A 23,460-nucleotide genomic window follows, 5' to 3' on the forward strand; every position below is an offset into this window, starting at 1 on the left:
CGTTTGGAAATGTTAACAAAAGCAAAACAAGTTGAAATATTTTTGAAAATATTAAGGACTTTTATTTCCAACTATGTAAGAGCATATATTAAAAACAAGTCTCTATAAATGTGAAAACTGACACCAAAAAACGAATTCAAGCTTCCAGACACGAAACGATTTGGCTGCTGATATTGATGTCTCCAACTCTCCCTTTAACCATCTTTCGTTCAAACATCCCCAACTATTTATAACTATTTTACTTTCATCCCTTCGTTCTCTTCTCCTCTTTACACCTCCTTCTCTCTCTCCATCAGCTCCCTCTCGAACCCAATGGCTCTGTTTCAATTCTTGCTCTCCAGTTCGCTCACACGCTTGGTCAGCTCCTCTACTGTTTCCTTCAGAGTCTTCACCTCCTTCTGCAAGGCATGTACCTCCTGAGAGAGAGAGAGAGAGAGAGAGAAAGATAGAGACAAAAAAAGAGAGAGAAAAACAGAGAGAGAGAGAAAAGGAGAGGGGAGATTCCTGGTGAAATGTGCAAAAGAGGAAGCCATATCTAAAATACAGTATCTATTCACAGATATATCAAAGCATGTAGGTAGATGCAGCCATGTCCTTACCCCAGTGTTATCGTGCTGATGCCCCATGGCTGCTGATGTGGTCTTCAGAAGACTTTTGTGAACTTTGAACTCTTTGGTTTTGGTGGTTGTCGCAAAACCGTCCTTCAGGGAGATCAGGATAGGTTGGCCCTCTTTTCCTTCAAACCACTCATTGGCCTCCACAGACGGCTCTGGACCCATGGTGTCTGGGTACAAATCCTCCTGAAACAGGTCAGACTGAAGAGAGATAGAGAGAGAGAGAGAGAGCGAGAGAGAGAGAGAGAGAGAGAGAGAGAGAGATAGATAGATAGATAGATAGATAGATAGATAGATAGATAGATAGATAGATAGATAGATAGATAGATAGATAGATAGATAGATAGATAGATAGATAGATAGATAGATAGATAGATAGATAGATAGATAGATAGATAGATAGATAGATAGATAGATAGATAGATAGATAGATAGATGATAGATAGATAGATAGATAGATAGATAGATAGATAGATAGATAGATAGATAGATAGATAGATAGATAGATAGATAGATAGATAGATAGATAGATAGATAGATAGATAGATAGATAGATAGATAGATAGAAAGAAAGTGAGATATTTAAGAATCACATGCTTTGAGTTATAGTCATTTTTTAAAAGTGTATTTACCTTGCGGGGCACCGTCATGACAATGGGCTCGCACTTCCTCTCATGGAGCTTGTAAAACCTGGTGGAGGGCGAATAAAACAATATACATTCCCATTTTACAAACAGAGCTTGTGTGTATGTGTGTGTATACTGGCGAGTGAAAATGTCCATGACTCTGTGTGGTTACCTGGCGATTTCACACTTGTTGACCTCCAGGCCCCTCTTGGGCATGTAGCCCATGCCCTTCTGACTCTCCTTACTGCTGTACATGGACAGGTAGTGAACATAGGGAGCCTCATCCGTCACCTCAAAGTACCGGATACTGCTGTCACCCTGAGGCAGGAAAATGAATGGTTAGTAAACCATAGTGTGTGTGTGTGTCAAAGGAGGTTGGTGGCATCTTATTTGGGGAGAAAGGGCTCATGGTAATGGCTGGAGCGTAATGAGTGGAATGGTATCGAATATATAAAACACATGGTTTCCATGTGTCTGATGCCATTCCATTTGCTTCGTTCTGGACATTATTTTGAGCTGTTCTAAAAAAACATTTGAGCCTCCTGTGTGTGTGTGTGTGTGTGTGTGTGTGTGTGTGTGTGTGTGTGTGTGTGTGTGTGTGTGTGTGTGTGTGTGTGTGTGTGTGTGTGTGTGTGTGTGTTTTTAACTCTAACCTTGCCGCAGAGGTAGACAATGCCAGTGTCAGGGTCAAAGAAGGGCAATAGGACACCACTGCTGGTGTCCAACTCCTGCAGGGTGAGTGGCTCCCCAAAGCTCTTCTGTCAAACACATGCAGGTCATGTCGGGTCTTAAGACACTATTCATACGCCTTTATAAGAAGTTCATAATTGTCCCATAACACTCACCGGGTCCCAAAGTGCCACCTGCCTCTCACTCATGCGACTGAAGCCGGTGCTCAGGATCTTCCCATCGGACACAAACACGGCCTTGACAGGCCTGGAGCCTTCGTGGGTCTTCTCCTTCTCCTGAGAGAGGCAGAGAGGCAGAGAGAGAGAGATGCAGACTCAGGGAAAGACAGACACTCAACGAAGGAGGTTCATCTATCAAAGACGCGTGAAGGGAACTATATGAACTAATCACTGACTGTGATTCTATTGAGATCTATGACATTAAACCTGGTAGCTAGGTACATCTGACTGTCCAGGGTTAGAGTGGCTGGTTCTCCTGTGGTACTGATGGGGGCAGGGAGAGGGGCACTCACGGCGATGACTGTGCCCTTGCGGGGGTCCAGCACACGTATGGTCTTGTCCTTACAGGAGGTGAGGATCTGGGAGCCGTCCCTGTTCCAGCAGGCACTGTAGATGAGGTCAGGGTGGACCGAGTCGATCCTCACCATGGCCTCTCCACACGCCACGTTCCACAGGATCACCACGTTGTCACAGCCTGGAAGCCAGGGGAGAGAGAGACGGAGGAACAGGCAGTTAGGCCAGGCAGTGCTACTCCAGATATGTTAACAGTTGAAGAGGCACTTGTATTCTGAGGCGATGCATCATAGCAGTGCAATACCTGCGCTCATGAGCACATTGTGGGCAGTGGGGTGCCAACTGAGGATGCCCACGCGTTTGGAGTGCCCCTCCAGCTTCACCACGGGGTCGTTCAAGGGCGTGACCAGGCCACCCTCCGGGATCTCCCAAATCTGAACGATGGAGAGGTAGAGGAAGAGGAGGGTATGTCAGTTAACACAGTACATAGATACAGAACACTGATCAACTGGATCACACAGGGACATATGTCCTCAAATGCGTCCATAATATGATTCTACTTAACAAGCTCAACATTATGGCCAGTGAAAAGTTGTGACCTCTGCTTACCATGACACTGCAGTCCTCTGAACCACTGGCAATGATGTTGTCGTTGTGGGGACAGAACTCAATATCCAGCACTGGGCCTGTGTGTCCACAGACTGTGGGCTGGGACATGTCAATACGACCCGTCTACAGGGAGACACAAAGGAAAAAGATGAGTTACTATGACACAAATAAACACACACACACACACACAAGCTGATGGCTCAAACAGGAGATAAATACTACAGTATGCAGTAAGAACACATGGAGATGTAGATCTTTGCTACTACTGGGGTCTTGGCAACAGAGAGACCTAGAGAGGGTTCAGAGGAGAGGAACTCAGTCAGCTGATGACAATTATACAGCTATGCCTCAAATCAGCCTTAGAGAGCAGAGAACTCTACTGGGAGAGTACTAGCAGTCTGCAGGGTTCCCATGGCCCTGGGGGTACACACAGGATCTGGACTGTTGGTCCTGGTGGAACACACACAGGATCTGGACTGTTGGCCCTGGTGGAACACACACAGGATCTGGACTGTTGGCCCTGGTGGAACACACAGAGGATCTGGACTGTTGGCCCTGGTGGAACACACAGAGGATCTGGACTGTTGGCCCTGGTGGAACACACAGAGGATCTGGACTGTTGGCCCTGGTGGAACACAGAGAGGATCTGGACTGTTGGCCCTGGTGAAACACACACAGGATCTGGACTGTTGGCCCTGGTGGAACACACAGAGGATCTGGACTGTTGGCCCTGGTGGAACACACAGAGGATCTGGACTGTTGGCCCTGGTGGAACACACAGAGGATCTGGACTGTTGGCCCTGGTGGAACACACAGTGGATCTGGACTGTTGGTCCTGGTGGAACACACAGAGGATCTGGACTGTAGATCCTGGTGGAACACACAGTGAATCTGGACTGTTGGCCCTGGTGGAACACACAGAGGATCTGGACTGTTGGCCCTGGTGGAACACACAGAGGATCTGGACTGTTGGCCCTGGTGGAACACACAGAGGATCTGGACTGTTGGCCCTGGTGGAACACACAGAGGATCTGGACTGTTGGCCCTGGTGGAATACACAGAGGATCTGGACTGTTGGCCCTGGTGGAACACACAAAAGATCTGGACTGTTGGCCCTGGTGGAACACACAAAAGATCTGGACTGTTGGCCCTGGTGGAACACACAGAGGATCTGGACTGTTGGCCCTGGTGGAACACACAGAGGATCTGGACTGTTGGCCCTGGTGGAACACACAGTGGATCTGGACTGTTGGTCCTGGTGGAACACACAGAGGATCTGGACTGTTGGCCCTGGTGGAACACACAGTGAATCTGGACTGTTGGCCCTGGTGGAACACACAGAGGATCTGGACTGTTGGTCCTGGTGGAACACACAGAGGATCTGGACTGTTGGCCCTGGTGGAACACACAGAGGATCTGGACTGTTGGCCCTGGTGGAACACACAGAGGATCTGGACTGTTGGTCCTGGTGAAACACACAAAAGATCTGGACTGTTGGTCCTGGTGGAACACACAAAAGATCTGGACTGTTGGTCCTGGTGGAACACACAGAGGATCTGGACTGTTGGCCCTGGTGGAACACAAAGAGGATCTGGACTGTTGGTCCTGGTGGAACGCACAGAGGATCTGGACTGTTGGTCCTGGTGGAATACACAGAGGATCTGGACTGTTGGTCCTGGTGGAACACACAGAGGATCTGGACTGTTGGTCCTGGTGGAACACACAGAGGATCTGGACTGTTGGTCCTGGTGGAACACACAGAGGATCTGGACTGTTGGTCCTGGTGGAACACACAGAGGATCTGGACTGTTGGCCCTAGTGGAACACACAAAAGATCTGGACTGTTGGCCCTGGTGGAACACACAGTGGATCTGGACTGTTGGCCCTGGTGGAACACACAGAGGATCTGGACTGTTGGCCCTGGTGGAACACACAGAGGATCTGGACTGTTGGTCCTGGTGGAATACACAGAGGATCTGGACTGTTGGTCCTGGTGGAATACACAGAGGATCTGGACTGTTGGTCCTGGTGGAACACACAGAGGATCTGAACTGTTGGTCCTGGTGGAACACACAGAGGATCTGGACTGTTGGCCCTGGTGGAACACACAAAAGATCTGGACTGTTGGTCCTGGTGGAACACACAAAAGATCTGGACTGTTGGCCCTGGTGGAACACACAAAAGATCTGGACTGTTGGTCCTGGTGGAACACACAGAGGATCTGGACTGTTGGCCCTGGTGGAACACACAGAGGATCTGGACTGTTGGCCATGGTGGAACACACAAAAGATCTGGACTGTTGGCCCTGGTGGAACACACAAAAGATCTGGACTGTTGGCCCTGGTGGAACACACAGAGGATCTGGACTGTTGGCCCTGGTGGAACACACAGAGGATCTGGACTGTTGGTCCTGGTGAAACACAAAAAAGATCTGGACTGTTGGTCCTGGTGGAACACACAAAAGATCTGGACTGTTGGCCCTGGTGGAACACACAAAAGATCTGGACTGTTGGTCCTGGTGGAACACACAGAGGATCTGGACTGTTGGCCCTGGTGGAACACACAGAGGATCTGGACTGTTGGTCCTGGTGGAACACACAGAGGATCTGGACTGTTGGTCCTGGTGGAACACACAGAGGATCTGGACTGTTGGTCCTGGTGGAACACACAGAGGATCTGGACTGTTGGCCCTGGTGGAACACATACAGGATCTGGACTGTTGGCCCTGGTGGAACACACAGAGGATCTGGACTGTTGGCCCTGGTGGAACACACAGAGGATCTGGACTGTTGGCCCTGGTGGAACACACAGAGGATCTGGACTGTTGGCCCTGGTGGAACACACAGAGGATCTGGACTGTTGGCCCTGGTGGAACACACAGAGGATCTGGACTGTTAGCCCTGGTGGAACACACAGAGGATCTGGACTGTTGGCCCTGGTGGAACACACAGAGGATCTGGACTGTTGGTCCTGGTGGAACACACAGAGGATCTGGACTGTTGGTCCTGGTGGAATACACAGAGGATCTGGACTGTTGGTCCTGGTGGAACACACAGAGGATCTGGACTGTTGGTCCTTGTGGAACACACAGAGGATCTGGACTGTTGGCCCTGGTTGAACACACAAAAGATCTGGACTGTTGGCCCTGGTGGAACACACAGTGGATCTGGACTGTTGGTCCTGGTGGAACACACAGAGGATCTGGACTGTTGGCCCTGGTGGAACACACAAAAGATCTGGACTGTTGGCCCTGGTGGAACACACAGAGGATCTGGACTGTTGGCCCTGGTGGAACACACAGAGGATCTGGACTGTTGGTCCTGGTGGAATACACAGAGGATCTGGACTGTTGGTCCTGGTGGAATACACAGAGGATCTGGACTGTTGGTCCTGGTGGAACCCACAGAGGATCTGGACTGTTGGTCCTGGTGGAACACACAGAGGATCTGGACTGTTGGATCTGGTGGAACACACAGAGGATCTGGACTGTTGGCCCTGGTGGAACACACAGAGGATCTGGACTGTTAGCCCTGGTGGAACACACAGAGGATCTGGACTGTTGGCCCTGGTGGAACACACAGAGGATCTGGACTGTTGGCCCTGGTGGAACACACAGAGGATCTGGACTGTTGGTCCTGGTGGAACACACAGAGGATCTGGACTGTTGGTCCTGGTGGAATACACAGAGGATCCGGACTGTTGGTCCTGGTGGAACACACAGAGGATCTGGACTGTTGGTCCTGGTGGAACACACAGAGGATCTGGACTGTTGGCCCTGGTTGAACACACAAAAGATCTGGACTGTTGGCCCTGGTGGAACACACAGTGGATCTGGACTGTTGATCCTGGTGGAACACACAGAGGATCTGGACTGTTGGCCCTGGTGGAACACACAAAAGATCTGGACTGTTGGCCCTGGTGGAACACACAGAGGATCTGGACTGTTGGCCCTGGTGGAACACACAAAAGATCTGGACTGTTGGTCCTGGTGGAATACAAAGAGGATCTGGACTGTTGGTCCTGGTGGAATACACAGAGGATCTGGACTGTTGGTCCTGGTGGAACACACAGAGGATCTGGACTGTTGGTCCTGGTGGAACACACAGAGGATCTGGACTGTTGGTCCTGGTGGAACACACAGAGGATCTGGACTGTTGGCCCTGGTGGAACACACAGAGGCTCTGGACTGTTGGCCCTGGTGGAACACACAGAGGATCTGGACTGTTGGCCCTGGTGGAACACACAGAGGATCTGGACTGTTGGCCCTGGTGGAACACACAGAGGATCTGGACTGTTAGACCTGGTGGAACACACAGAGGATCTGGACTGTTGGCCCTGGTGGAACACACAGAGGATCTGGACTGTTGGCCCTGGTGGAACACACAGAGGATCTGGACTGTTGGCCCTGGTGGAACACACAGTGGATCTGGACTGTTGGTCCTGGTGGAACACACAGAGGATCTGGACTGTTGGCCCTGGTGGAACACACAGTGAATCTGGACTGTTGGCCCTGGTGGAACACACAGAGGATCTGGACTGTTGGCCCTGGTGGAACACACAGAGGATCTGGACTGTTGGCCCTGGTGGAACACACAGAGGATCTGGACTGTTGGTCCTGGTGAAACACACAAAAGATCTGGACTGTTGGTCCTGGTGGAACACACAAAAGATCTGGACTGTTGGTCCTGGTGGAACACACAGAGGATCTGGACTGTGTGCCCTGGTGGAACACACAGAGGATCTGGACTGTTGGTCCTGGTGGAACGCACAGAGGATCTGGACTGTTGGTCCTGGTGGAATACACAGAGGATCTGGACTGTTGGTCCTGGTGGAACACACAGAGGATCTGGACTGTTGGTCCTGGTGGAACACACAGAGGATCTGGACTGTTGGTCCTGGTGGAACACACAGAGGATCTGGACTGTTGGCCCTAGTGGAACACACAAAAGATCTGGACTGTTGGCCCTGGTGGAACACACAGTGGATCTGGACTGTTGGCCCTGGTGGAACACACAGAGGATCTGGACTGTTGGCCCTGGTGGAACACACAGAGGATCTGGACTGTTGGTCCTGGTGGAATACACAGAGGATCTGGACTGTTGGTCCTGGTGGAATACACAGAGGATCTGGACTGTTGGTCCTGGTGGAACACACAGAGGATCTGAACTGTTGGTCCTGGTGGAACACACAGAGGATCTGGACTGTTGGCCCTGGTGGAACACACAAAAGATCTGGACTGTTGGTCCTGGTGGAACACACAGTGGATCTGGACTGTTGGCCCTGGTGGAACACACAGAGGATCTGGACTGTTGGCCCTGGTGGAACACACAGAGGATCTGGACTGTTGGTCCTGGTGGAATACACAGAGGATCTGGACTGTTGGTCCTGGTGGAATACACAGAGGATCTGGACTGTTGGTCCTGGTGGAACACACAGAGGATCTGAACTGTTGGTCCTGGTGGAACACACAGAGGATCTGGACTGTTGGCCCTGGTGGAACACACAAAAGATCTGGACTGTTGGTCCTGGTGGAACACACACAAAAGATCTGGACTGTTGGCCCTGGTGGAACACACAAAAGATCTGGACTGTTGGTCCTGGTGGAACACACAGAGGATCTGGACTGTTGGCCCTGGTGGAACACACAGAGGATCTGGACTGTTGGCCATGGTGGAACACACAAAAGATCTGGACTGTTGGCCCTGGTGGAACACACAAAAGATCTGGACTGTTGGCCCTGGTGGAACACACAGAGGATCTGGACTGTTGGCCCTGGTGGAACACACAGAGGATCTGGACTGTTGGTCCTGGTGAAACACACAAAAGATCTGGACTGTTGGTCCTGGTGGAACACACAAAAGATCTGGACTGTTGGCCCTGGTGGAACACACAAAAGATCTGGACTGTTGGTCCTGGTGGAACACACAGAGGATCTGGACTGTTGGCCCTGGTGGAACACACAGAGGATCTGGACTGTTGGTCCTGGTGGAACACACAGAGGATCTGGACTGTTGGTCCTGGTGGAACACAGACAGGATCTGGACTGTTGGCCCTGGTGGAACACACAGAGGATCTGGACTGTTGGCCCTGGTGGAACACACAGAGGATCTGGACTGTTGGCCCTGGTGGAACACACAGAGGATCTGGACTGTTGGCCCTGGTGGAACACACAGAGGATCTGGACTGTTGGCCCTGGTGGAACACACAGAGGATCTGGACTGTTGGCCCTGGTGGAACACACAGAGGATCTGGACTGTTAGCCCTGGTGGAACACACAGAGGATCTGGACTGTTGGCCCTGGTGGAACACACAGATGATCTGGACTGTTGGTCCTGGTGGAACACACAGAGGATCTGGACTGTTGGTCCTGGTGGAATACACAGAGGATCTGGACTGTTGGTCCTGGTGGAACACACAGAGGATCTGGACTGTTGGTCCTTGTGGAACACACAGAGGATCTGGACTGTTGGCCCTGGTTGAACACACAAAAGATCTGGACTGTTGGCCCTGGTGGAACACACAGTGGATCTGGACTGTTGGTCCTGGTGGAACACACAGAGGATCTGGACTGTTGGCCCTGGTGGAACACACAAAAGATCTGGACTGTTGGCCCTGGTGGAACACACAGAGGATCTGGACTGTTGGCCCTGGTGGAACACACAGAGGATCTGGACTGTTGGTCCTGGTGGAATACACAGAGGATCTGGACTGTTGGTCCTGGTGGAATACACAGAGGATCTGGACTGTTGGTCCTGGTGGAACCCACAGAGGATCTGGACTGTTGGTCCTGGTGGAACACACAGAGGATCTGGACTGTTGGCCCTGGTGGAACACACAGAGGATCTGGACTGTTGGCCCTGGTGGAACACACAGAGGATCTGGACTGTTAGCCCTGGTGGAACACACAGAGGATCTGGACTGTTGGCCCTGGTGGAACACACAGAGGATCTGGACTGTTGGCCCTGGTGGAACACACAGAGGATCTGGACTGTTGGTCCTGGTGGAACACACAGAGGATCTGGACTGTTGGTCCTGGTGGAATACACAGAGGATCTGGACTGTTGGTCCTGGTGGAACACACAGAGGATCTGGACTGTTGGTCCTGGTGGAATACACAGAGGATCCGGACTGTTGGTCCTGGTGGAACACACAGAGGATCTGGACTGTTGGTCCTGGTGGAACACACAGAGGATCTGGACTGTTGGCCCTGGTTGAACACACAAAAGATCTGGACTGTTGGCCCTGGTGGAACACACAGTGGATCTGGACTGTTGATCCTGGTGGAACACACAGAGGATCTGGACTGTTGGCCCTGGTGGAACACACAAAAGATCTGGACTGTTGGCCCTGGTGGAACACACAGAGGATCTGGACTGTTGGCCCTGGTGGAACACACAAAAGATCTGGACTGTTGGTCCTGGTGGAATACAAAGAGGATCTGGACTGTTGGTCCTGGTGGAATACACAGAGGATCTGGACTGTTGGTCCTGGTGGAACCCACAGAGGATCTGGACTGTTGGTCCTGGTGGAACACACAGAGGATCTGGACTGTTGGTCCTGGTGGAACACACAGAGGATCTGGACTGTTGGCCCTGGTGGAACACACAGAGGATCTGGACTGTTGGCCCTGGTGGAACACACAGAGGATCTGGACTGTTGGCCCTGGTGGAACACACAGAGGATCTGGACTGTTGGCCCTGGTGGAACACACAGAGGATCTGGACTGTTAGACCTGGTGGAACACACAGAGGATCTGGACTGTTGGCCCTGGTGGAACACACAGAGGATCTGGACTGTTGGCCCTGGTGGAACACACAGAGGATCTGGACTGTTGGCCCTGGTGGAACACACAGTGGATCTGGACTGTTGGTCCTGGTGGAACACACAGAGGATCTGGACTGTTGGCCCTGGTGGAACACACAGAGGATCTGGACTGTTGGTCCTGGTGGAACGCACAGAGGATCTGGACTGTTGGTCCTGGTGGAATACACAGAGGATCTGGACTGTTGGTCCTGGTGGAACACACAGAGGATCTGGACTGTTGGTCCTGGTGGAACACACAGAGGATCTGGACTGTTGGTCCTGGTGGAACACACAGAGGATCTGGACTGTTGGCCCTAGTGGAACACACAAAAGATCTGGACTGTTGGCCCTGGTGGAACACACAGTGGATCTGGACTGTTGGCCCTGGTGGAACACACAGAGGATCTGGACTGTTGGCCCTGGTGGAACACACAGAGGATCTGGACTGTTGGTCCTGGTGGAATACACAGAGGATCTGGACTGTTGGTCCTGGTGGAATACACAGAGGATCTGGACTGTTGGTCCTGGTGGAACACACAGAGGATCTGAACTGTTGGTCCTGGTGGAACACACAGAGGATCTGGACTGTTGGCCCTGGTGGAACACACAAAAGATCTGGACTGTTGGTCCTGGTGGAACACACACAAAAGATCTGGACTGTTGGCCCTGGTGGAACACACAGAGGATCTGGACTGTTGGCCCTAGTGGAACACACAAAAGATCTGGACTGTTGGCCCTGGTGGAACACACAGTGGATCTGGACTGTTGGCCCTGGTGGAACACACAGAGGATCTGGACTGTTGGCCCTGGTGGAACACACAGAGGATCTGGACTGTTGGTCCTGGTGGAATACACAGAGGATCTGGACTGTTGGTCCTGGTGGAATACACAGAGGATCTGGACTGTTGGTCCTGGTGGAACACACAGAGGATCTGGACTGTTGGTCCTGGTGGAACACACAGAGGATCTGGACTGTTGGCCCTGGTGGAACACACAAAAGATCTGGACTGTTGGTCCTGGTGGAACACACACAAAAGATCTGGACTGTTGGCCCTGGTGGAACACACAAAAGATCTGGACTGTTGGTCCTGGTGGAACACACAGAGGATCTGGACTGTTGGCCCTGGTGGAACACACAGAGGATCTGGACTGTTGGCCATGGTGGAACACACAAAAGATCTGGACTGTTGGCCCTGGTGGAACACACAAAAGATCTGGACTGTTGGCCCTGGTGGAACACACAGAGGATCTGGACTGTTGGCCCTGGTGGAACACACAGAGGATCTGGACTGTTGGTCCTGGTGAAACACACAAAAGATCTGGACTGTTGGTCCTGGTGGAACACACAAAAGATCTGGACTGTTGGCCCTGGTGGAACACACAAAAGATCTGGACTGTTGGTCCTGGTGGAACACACAGAGGATCTGGACTGTTGGCCCTGGTGGAACACACAGAGGATCTGGACTGTTGGTCCTGGTGGAACACACAGAGGATCTGGACTGTTGGTCCTGGTGGAACACAGACAGGATCTGGACTGTTGGCCCTGGTGGAACACACAGAGGATCTGGACTGTTGGCCCTGGTGGAACACACAGAGGATCTGGACTGTTGGCCCTGGTGGAACACACAGAGGATCTGGACTGTTGGCCCTGGTGGAACACACAGAGGATCTGGACTGTTGGCCCTGGTGGAACACACAGAGGATCTGGACTGTTGGCCCTGGTGGAACACACAGAGGATCTGGACTGTTAGCCCTGGTGGAACACACAGAGGATCTGGACTGTTGGCCCTGGTGGAACACACAGATGATCTGGACTGTTGGTCCTGGTGGAACACACAGAGGATCTGGACTGTTGGTCCTGGTGGAATACACAGAGGATCTGGACTGTTGGTCCTGGTGGAACACACAGAGGATCTGGACTGTTGGTCCTTGTGGAACACACAGAGGATCTGGACTGTTGGCCCTGGTTGAACACACAAAAGATCTGGACTGTTGGCCCTGGTGGAACACACAGTGGATCTGGACTGTTGGTCCTGGTGGAACACACAGAGGATCTGGACTGTTGGCCCTGGTGGAACACACAAAAGATCTGGACTGTTGGCCCTGGTGGAACACACAGAGGATCTGGACTGTTGGCCCTGGTGGAACACACAGAGGATCTGGACTGTTGGTCCTGGTGGAATACACAGAGGATCTGGACTGTTGGTCCTGGTGGAATACACAGAGGATCTGGACTGTTGGTCCTGGTGGAACCCACAGAGGATCTGGACTGTTGGTCCTGGTGGAACACACAGAGGATCTGGACTGTTGGCCCTGGTGGAACACACAGAGGATCTGGACTGTTGGCCCTGGTGGAACACACAGAGGATCTGGACTGTTGGCCCTGGTGGAACACACAGAGGATCTGGACTGTTGGCCCTGGTGGAACACACAGAGGATCTGGACTGTTGGCCCTGGTGGAACACACAGAGGATCTGGACTGTTGGTCCTGGTGGAACACACAGAGGATCTGGACTGTTGGTCCTGGTGGAATACACAGAGGATCTGGACTGTTGGTCCTGGTGGAACACACAGAGGATCTGGACTGTTGGTCCTGGTGGAATACACAGAGGATCCGGACTGTTGGTCCTGGTGGAACACACAGAGGATCTGGACTGTTGGTCCTGGTGGAACACACAGAGGATCTGGACTGTTGGCCCTGGTTGAACACACAAAAGATCTGGACTGTTGGCCCTGGTGGAACACACAGTGGATCTGGACTGTTGATCCTGGTGGAACACACAGAGGATCTGGACTGTTGGCCCTGGTGGAACACACAAAAGATCTGGACTGTTGGCCCTGGTGGAACACACAGAGGATCTGGACTGTTGGCCCTGGTGGAACACACAAAAGATCTGGACTGTTGGTCCTGGTGGAATACAAAGAGGATCTGGACTGTTGGTCCTGGTGGAATACACAGAGGATCTGGACTGTTGGTCCTGGTGGAACCCACAGAGGATCTGGACTGTTGGTCCTGGTGGAACACACAGAGGATCTGGACTGTTGGTCCTGGTGGAACACACAGAGGATCTGGACTGTTGGCCCTGGTGGAACACACAGAGGCTCTGGACTGTTGGCCCTGGTGGAACACACAGAGGATCTGGACTGTTGGCCCTGGTGGAACACACAGAGGATCTGGACTGTTGGCCCTGGTGGAACACACAGAGGATCTGGACTGTTAGACCTGGTGGAACACACAGAGGATCTGGACTGTTGGCCCTGGTGGAACACACAGAGGATCTGGACTGTTGGCCCTGGTGGAACACACAGAGGATCTGGACTGTTGGCCCTGGTGGAACACACAGTGGATCTGGACTGTTGGTCCTGGTGGAACACACAGAGGATCTGGACTGTTGGCCCTGGTGGAACACACAGAGGATCTGGACTGTTGGTCCTGGTGGAACGCACAGAGGATCTGGACTGTTGGTCCTGGTGGAATACACAGAGGATCTGGACTGTTGGTCCTGGTGGAACACACAGAGGATCTGGACTGTTGGTCCTGGTGGAACACACAGAGGATCTGGACTGTTGGTCCTGGTGGAACACACAGAGGATCTGGACTGTTGGCCCTAGTGGAACACACAAAAGATCTGGACTGTTGGCCCTGGTGGAACACACAGTGGATCTGGACTGTTGGCCCTGGTGGAACACACAGAGGATCTGGACTGTTGGCCCTGGTGGAACACACAGAGGATCTGGACTTTTGGTCCTGGTGGAATACACAGAGGATCTGGACTGTTGGTCCTGGTGGAATACACAGAGGATCTGGACTGTTGGTCCTGGTGGAACACACAGAGGATCTGAACTGTTGGTCCTGGTGGAACACACAGAGGATCTGGACTGTTGGCCCTGGTGGAACACACAAAAGATCTGGACTGTTGGTCCTGGTGGAACACACACAAAAGATCTGGACTGTTGGCCCTGGTGGAACACACAAAAGATCTGGACTGTTGGTCCTGGTGGAACACACAGAGGATCTGGACTGTTGGCCCTGGTGGAACACACAGAGGATCTGGACTGTTGGCCATGGTGGAACACACAAAAGATCTGGACTGTTGGCCCTGGTGGAACACACAAAAGATCTGGACTGTTGGCCCTGGTGGAACACACAGAGGATCTGGACTGTTGGCCCTGGTGGAACACACAGAGGATCTGGACTGTTGGTCCTGGTGGAACACACAAAAGATCTGGACTGTTGGTCCTGGTGGAACACACAAAAGATCTGGACTGTTGGCCCTGGTGGAACACACAAAAGATCTGGACTGTTGGTCCTGGTGGAACACACAGAGGATCTGGACTGTTGGCCCTGGTGGAACACACAGAGGATCTGGACTGTTGGTCCTGGTGGAACACACAGAGGATCTGGACTGTTGGTCCTGGTGGAACACAGACAGGATCTGGACTGTTGGCCCTGGTGGAACACACAGAGGATCTGGACTGTTGGCCCTGGTGGAACACACAGAGGATCTGGACTGTTGGCCCTGGTGGAACACACAGAGGATCTGGACTGTTGGCCCTGGTGGAACACACAGAGGATCTGGACTGTTGGCCCTGGTGGAACACACAGAGGATCTGGACTGTTGGCCCTGGTGGAACACACAGAGGATCTGGACTGTTAGCCCTGGTGGAACACACAGAGGATCTGGACTGTTGGCCCTGGTGGAACACACAGATGATCTGGACTGTTGGTCCTGGTGGAACACACAGAGGATCTGGACTGTTGGTCCTGGTGGAATACACAGAGGATCTGGACTGTTGGTCCTGGTGGAACACACAGAGGATCTGGACTGTTGGTCCTTGTGGAACACACAGAGGATCTGGACTGTTGGCCCTGGTTGAACACACAAAAGATCTGGACTGTTGGCCCTGGTGGAACACACAGTGGATCTGGACTGTTGGTCCTGGTGGAACACACAGAGGATCTGGACTGTTGGCCCTGGTGGAACACACAAAAGATCTGGACTGTTGGCCCTGGTGGAACACACAGAGGATCTGGACTGTTGGCCCTGGTGGAACACACAGAGGATCTGGACTGTTGGTCCTGGTGGAATACACAGAGGATCTGGACTGTTGGTCCTGGTGGAATACACAGAGGATCTGGACTGTTGGTCCTGGTGGAACCCACAGAGGATCTGGACTGTTGGTCCTGGTGGAACACACAGAGGATCTGGACTGTTGGCCCTGGTGGAACACACAGAGGATCTGGACTGTTGGCCCTGGTGGAACACACAGAGGATCTGGACTGTTAGCCCTGGTGGAACACACAGAGGATCTGGACTGTTGGCCCTGGTGGAACACACAGAGGATCTGGACTGTTGGCCCTGGTGGAACACACAGAGGATCTGGACTGTTGGTCCTGGTGGAACACACAGAGGATCTGGACTGTTGGTCCTGGTGGAATACACAGAGGATCCGGACTGTTGGTCCTGGTGGAACACACAGAGGATCTGGACTGTTGGTCCTGGTGGAACACACAGAGGATCTGGACTGTTGGCCCTGATTGAACACACAAAAGATCTGGACTGTTGGCCCTGGTGGAACACACAGTGGATCTGGACTGTTGATCCTGGTGGAACACACAGAGGATCTGGACTGTTGGCCCTGGTGGAACACACAAAAGATCTGGACTGTTGGCCCTGGTGGAACACACAGAGGATCTGGACTGTTGGCCCTGGTGGAACACACAAAAGATCTGGACTGTTGGTCCTGGTGGAATACACAGAGGATCTGGACTGTTGGTCCTGGTGGAATACACAGAGGATCTGGACTGTTGGTCCTGGTGGAACCCACAGAGGATCTGGACTGTTGGTCCTGGTGGAACACACAGAGGATCTGGACTGTTGGTCCTGGTGGAACACACAGAGGATCTGGACTGTTGGCCCTGGTGGAACACACAGAGGCTCTGAACTGTTGGCCCTGGTGGAACACACAGAGGATCTGGACTGTTGGCCCTGGTGGAACACACAGAGGATCTGGACTGTTGGCCCTGGTGGAACACACAGAGGATCTGGACTGTTAGCCCTGGTGGAACACACAGAGGATCTGGACTGTTGGCCCTGGTGGAACACACAGAGGATCTGGACTGTTGGTCCTGGTGGAACACACAGAGGATCTGGACTGTTGGTCCTGGTGGAACACACAGAGGATCTGGACTGTTGGTCCTGGTGGAACACACAGAGGATCTGGACTGTTGGCCCTGGTGGAACACACAGAGGGTCTGGACTGTTGGCCCTGGTTGAACACACAAAAGATCTGGACTGTTGGCCCTGGTGGAACACACAGAGGATCTGGACTGTTGGCCCTGGTGGAACACACAAAAGATCTAGACTGTTGGCCCTGGTGGAACACACAGAGGATCTGGACTGTTGGCCCTGGTGGAACACACAGAGGATCTGGACTGTTGGCCCTGGTGGAACACACACAGGATCTGGACTGTTGGCCCTGGTGGAACACACAGAGGATCTGGACTGTTGGTCCTGGTGGAACACACAGAGGATCTGGACTGTTGGTCCTGTTGGTCCTCTCTGTCACGTTGGCCCTCGCCCAGGATGTACAGTACGTGCCTTATTTTGATATGAAGTTGCATAATGATTCTTTTCAAACTTCATTCAAATGTTTCTCCTAATGTCAGCTGCCATCCAAAAACCTCTTAGTCACTGTCTCAAAAATAGTTATCACATACTGGTTATATTGCTGTAGTAATAACTACAGAGTAGTTAAGTGACAGAAAAATGTACTTCTCCAACATATAAATCAAGGTAGACTCAGCGATATGACGTAGATGCAGAAAGTAAACAGCATAGTGGGTCAATTTCCACAACAACTAAGAGCGTTGAAGCGCGAGGCCCCACCTCTCAGCTGTTTTGGTCCCGTGGCTCCCACACTGTAAAAGCATGAAGCGAACCCGTGCACATGGGCAGATACTTAGTGTGACTGTGTGAAGTCTTGCATCTCGCTCATCTCAATATCTGCAGTCATTTCGCTGTCTACCTTTAAATCAAATTATTGTACATTGGAGAACAATGGCTTCCTTTGACCAAATAATTAGGCCTTAAATGCACTGTGAATTTTGGTTGAGAGGACTACTATTCATCCCTGTTACAGGCAAGTGCAAACAGTGATGCAATGGCGTCTACCCAAGACATTGAGACAGTCTATATCTTTCGGTAAAAACAAATCTGTTATATCTACATATCTGTTCTATATATGAATATGCATAAACTTAATGTCAAAGTCTTTCAATTACACCTTTTATGCTTCAATATCACATAACGCATTCAAAATCAATCTAGATATTGACTACTATAGGACCATTACATACACTATATATACAAAAGTATGTGGACACCCCTTCAAATGAGTGCATTTGGCTATTTCAGCCCCACCCGTTGCTGACAGGTGTATAAAATCGAGCACACAGCCATGCAAACTCCATAAACAAACACTGGCAATAGAATGGTTTTACTGAAGAGCTCAGTGACTTCCAACATGGCACTGTCATAGGATGCCACTTTTCCAACAAGTCACTTTGTCAAATTTCTGCCCTGCTAGAGCTGCCCCGGTCAACTGTATGTGCTGTTATTGTGAAGTGGAAACGTCTAGGAGCAACAACGGCTCAGCCACGAAGTGGTAGGCCACACAAGCTCACAGAAAGGGACTGCCGAGTGCTGAAGCACGTAGCATGTGAATATTGTCTGTCCTCGGTTGCAACACTCACTACCGAGTTCCAAACTGCCACTGGAAGCAACGTCAGCACAAGCCTGTTCGTCGGGAGCTTCATGAAATGGGTCTCCATGGCCGAGCAGCTGCACATCACCATGCACAATGCCAAGCGTCGGCTTGAGTGGTGTAAAGCTCGCTGCAATTGGACTCCAGAGCAGTGGAAACATGTTCTCTGGAGTGATGAATCACACTTCACCATCTGGCAGTCCGATGGACGAATCTGGGTTTGGTGGATGCCAGGAGAACGCTACCTGCCCCAATGCATACTATTTTTCATGGTTTGGGCTAGGTCCCTTAGTTCCAGTGAAGGGAAATCTTAAATGCTACAGCATACAATTACATTCTAGATGATTCTGTGCTTCCAACTTTGTGGCAACAGTTTGGGGAAGGCCCTTTCCCGTTTCAGCATGACAATGCCCCCGTGCACAAAGCGATGTCCATACAGAAGTGGTTTGTCAAGATCGGTGTGGAAGAATTTAACTGGCCTGCACAGAGCCCTGACCTCAACCCCATCGAACACCTTTGGGATGAATTGGAACGCCGACAGGGTGCCAGGCCTAATCGTCCAACATCAGTGCCCAACTTCACTAATGCTCTTGTGGCTGAATGGAAGCAAGTCCCTGCAGCAATGTTCCAACATCTAGTGGAAAGCCTTCCCAGAAGAGTGGAGGCTGTTATAGCAGCAAAGGGGGGACCAACTTCATACTAATGCCCATGATTTTGGAATGAGATGTTCGACAAGCAGGTGTCAACATACTTTTGGTCATGTAGTGTATGTGTTTGTTGGTGATATTGCAGCACATTCGTCCCATGCTGATACTGTACCTGCATCCCACATATGCTTCTGTTTTTCAATGTCAAACCCACCACTGGTATGCATGACCAAAGAGCTATATTTTCATGTTATTTGACCATAGCACCGGTTCCAATCCATGTGCCAATGCCGTTGATCAAACTCCAGGCGGTGCTATAGTCAGATGGCATGAAAATATAACTCCAGCTCAGTAAATAGCTCAGTATTTGTATTATATATTTTATACAGTCTTTTTTCTCATCTTTATCAAGTGTGCTAATAATTTTGGACCTGACTGTATATGCAGCTGCACTATACTGCGCCCTAGCCACATCCTGTCAAGACTGTGTTGCACTGAACCGCTCCAAATATGGTGAAAAACTAGCAACAGCACAGAGAGAGCGAGTGACGTGTAGAACCGAAACTCTGCCCCAAACTTCCTTATTCAGCACAATGTGTGATGCCGCCTTGCAATATTCAAAATTCAAATGTTGAAAAAACATAGTTCTTAGAACACTGTACAAACGACACGCCAATGAGCATTTTCATCAAAATTGTACCGTAGTTGGGCAAATCTGGGCATGAATGATAGTGACATTTTGAAACTTCAAGATTTGAGACTGAGACATATGCATAGATCTACACAACAGATGGAGAGGGAAATGGACGTTAGACCACTTTTGAGGCCTGAAAACGTCTAACTTCACTTAAGGCATTCACTTTGACCTCTGTCTCTCTGCTCAGGCTCACCTTGTTCAGAGGCAGCACTAGGAAGGCCCCTCCTCCGCTGGCATCCACAATCATGGCCACGAACTTGGGGTTGACAGAGCAGAAGTTGCTGTCCCAGGTCATCTGGGAGATGCGGATGTCATCGTAGCACTGGTCAGCCTTCACCCCCTGGCCGAAGACATGACGGAACTTACTGGCCCTGACTACCTTCCTGGACATGGTGACCTGATAGGGGAGAGAGATGAGGACGGGGAGAGGAGAGGGGGGTGGGTGGAGCGGTAGTAGGAGAGATGAGGATGGGGAGAGGAGAGGGGGGTGGGTGGAGCGGTAGTAGGAGAGATGAGGATGGGGAGAGGAGAGAGTGGGGGGGATGGGGCGGTAGTAGGAGAGGTGAGGATGGGGAGAGGAGAGAGTGGGGGGGATGGGGCAGTAGTAGGAGAGGTGAGGATGGGGAGAGGAGAGAGTGGGGGGATGGGGCGGTAGTAGGAGAGATGAGGAGGGGAGAGGAGAGAGTGGGGGGATGGGGCGGTAGTAGGAGAGGTGAGGATGGGGAGAGGAGAGAGTGGGGGGATGGGGCAGTAGTAGGAGAGGTGAGGATGGGGAGAGGAGAGAGTGGGGGGGATGGGGCGGTAGTAGGAGAGATGAGGAGGGGAGAGGAGAGAGTGGGGGGATGGGGCAGTAGTAGGAGAGATGAGGATGGGGAGAGGAGAGAGTGGGGGATGGGGCGGTAGTAGGAGAGATGAGGAGGGGAGAGGAGAGAGTGGGGGGATGGGGCGGTAGTAGGAGAGATGAGGACAAGGAGAGGAGAGAGTGGGGGGGTGGGGCGGTAGTAGGAGAGATGAGGAGGGGAGAGGAAAGGGGGTTAGTGTGAGAGAATTAAGAGGAGATATAAGAAGAAAAAGGAAGAGGAGCAGAGTGTTTAATGCACAGTGGTAGACTAATCAAGTGGTTATTGTATTTAAGAATATGCAGACTGCTACTGTAGCCAGTGAACTCTCACCTGGCACCCCAACGACATTTACATAGACAGAGAGAGAGAGAGAGAGAGAGAGAGAGAGAGAGAGAGAAAAGAGAGAGAGAGTGAGAGAGATGTATAGAAGAAAACCAGTAATCTGTGAAATAAATGTAACTGTTCATCATTTGCATAAATAATACACAAATGCAAGTATAAACATTTTACAGGATATGAAGAGCAATGAAGGGATTTGAATACTGTGACCTTAGATGCCACAAAATGTCTTAAGAACATGAGCATCACTGACCCACTCTAGTTAGACCACAAGACAAACACACAAAGCTACAGGAAGGAAGGACAATACAGGAAAAGCAGAGAAAAGGGGAAGAAAGAACTTGCACAACTACTTCCTCCAGTCTGCAACTGTTTCTTTTTGTCTTTATTATCCGAGGTACACTTGTGGCTCTGTGCAATGCTTTAACTCACATCTAGTCATAGGGATGAACGCACACAGAGAGAGACAACATGGAGAACTGAAGGAACTATGAGCATATGGGACTATAGAGGCAAACTGAAAGGTATACTCCACTGCTGTTTGGAAATCATGTGAACCAGGAACCTACAGCAACAGTTAGACCACATGCTACAGAACAAACAACAGAACCACAAAACTAGCGTTCTTTCCGTTTCATTCACACACATGCTCTCTTTGTGCCTCTCTAATGTTCCTTTTTCACACATTAAACAGTTGGCAGATATGTACATGATATTATCTTTTTGCGAGCTATAACCAAAGAGAATGCAACTGGTTGAAATATTGTCGTCCAATTTAGGGTTTGTAGGGTTTGTAATGCATTACTGTCAGTGGATAGTCCTCATGTTCAATGCATAGGCTACATTTCACAAGTTTCAGATTTATCAATAAGAATATTAGTGCACACAATGACTCAGTCCTGGCCTACCGCCCATACATTTATGCTGTAAAACGACAACTCTAAAAGAGTGAGCATAGAATTTACCTCCATTTGCAGACCTTACTTCCTCAAATCTGAAGCTGCGCTGACTCTGAATCCCTTGGCTAGACTTAGGCCTCATTGTTCTTGTAGCATTTGTGCATCACAAGACCTCTTTGGTAGACATTCATCTAATGCAATAATCCTTTGCAGAGTGTGCCTTAACGTTATAAAGGACCAGGACCTGAGTACATGTCAATAATGGTGTGTGTGTGTGTGTGTGTGTGTGTGTGTGTGTGTGTGTAGGCCTACAGCATGATCATATAAAGTGACAGCAATTATGGACTATCAGTCACATGGTGTGTGATTACTAGGAGAAGGATGCTGAAAGTAGGCCTACCTGTTTTAGTGATGGGGAAATGTTCTGCTCAGTCAGGCTCCCTGCTTGGTTCTGCTGTGTCGCCAGAGAGGAGTAGGAGCCGGTAGTCTAGGGTAGATCTCTTTATGTGATGGAGGAAGTGAGAGTTTTAGATGGTGGAAATGGGAGGTGTCTCGTTCGGTCTTCTCACTTGCTGGGGTTGAAACATTTAAATGACAGATCTCAAGAAGAGATTAGATGAAGTTGTTGATATGCAGACCAAAGTGGGCCTAATTAATTAGACTAATCAAATCATCAAAGCGTGTGTGTAATACTTTCTAAGTCTGTATTACTTTGATTTGATTACATTTCATTTAAATATATATATATGAAGATATATATACACATTGTAATGTCACCAGAAGAGTCTCCAGAGTGCTCTAAAGCTTTGGGCCTCCCGAGTGGCGCAGCGGTCTAAGGCGTCACTACAAACCAGTTGTGATCCCGGGCTGTATCACAACCCGGCTGTGATTGGGAGGCCCATAGGGCAGCGCACATTTGGCCCAGTGTCGTCTGGGTTAGGGGAGGGTTTGGCCGGGGGTTCTTCACAAGTAGGCCGTCATTGTAAATAAGAATTTGTTCTGAACTGACTTGCCTAGTTAAATAAATAAAGAACAATGAATTCTAGGGTTAGGTCATCCCAAGGATCCCACTTAACATCTACCATACTGTAGTTGCCTACTTGCAGTGGGGACTGTTGACTGTGGGATATAAATATGCGCAAAGAGGGTGCTGCTGTGTACAGGACAACCGCCTACAAAAATGACAATTTAACCCCTGTGCACAATGAATGGATAACAGGATAAGGTCAAACAGAGAATAGCATGGCACAGCTAGGCTCTGTTTAAAGACACATGTATGCATCCTTTAACCAGACCCTGCTCTCTCAACCCCCCCTGAAAACATCTCCATTAAAACAAGCAAGAGAACAGAACAGGAGAGACCAAAGACAGAATGGAAGGCCAGAGACAGGTTTAAAAATATAGACTTCAGTTTA

The 23,460-nt window shown here is 50.7% G+C and overlaps 1 protein-coding gene across 1 annotated transcript; it reads right to left on the reverse strand.

Moving 5' to 3' along the window:
• Positions 1 to 39: 39 nt before the first annotated feature.
• LOC115203426 (coronin-1A-like) lies at positions 40 to 22,589 on the reverse strand. Its single transcript, XM_029768121.1, has 11 exons — positions 22,446 to 22,589; positions 20,159 to 20,362; positions 3,052 to 3,174; positions 2,747 to 2,876; positions 2,442 to 2,623; positions 2,086 to 2,205; positions 1,894 to 1,998; positions 1,413 to 1,558; positions 1,247 to 1,304; positions 600 to 815; positions 40 to 416 (listed from the first exon to the last, which is right to left on the reverse strand). Exons 2-11 carry the CDS (start codon positions 20,354 to 20,356, stop codon positions 324 to 326), a joined length of 1,371 nt encoding a protein of 456 aa, XP_029623981.1. The 5' UTR covers positions 20,357 to 20,362; positions 22,446 to 22,589; the 3' UTR covers positions 40 to 323.
• Between the last annotated feature and the right edge of the window lie 871 nt (positions 22,590 to 23,460).

The sequence above is a fragment of the Salmo trutta genome, chromosome 1, assembly GCF_901001165.1.
Source record: "Salmo trutta chromosome 1, fSalTru1.1, whole genome shotgun sequence".
NCBI classification, from domain to species: Eukaryota; Metazoa; Chordata; class Actinopteri; order Salmoniformes; family Salmonidae; genus Salmo; species Salmo trutta.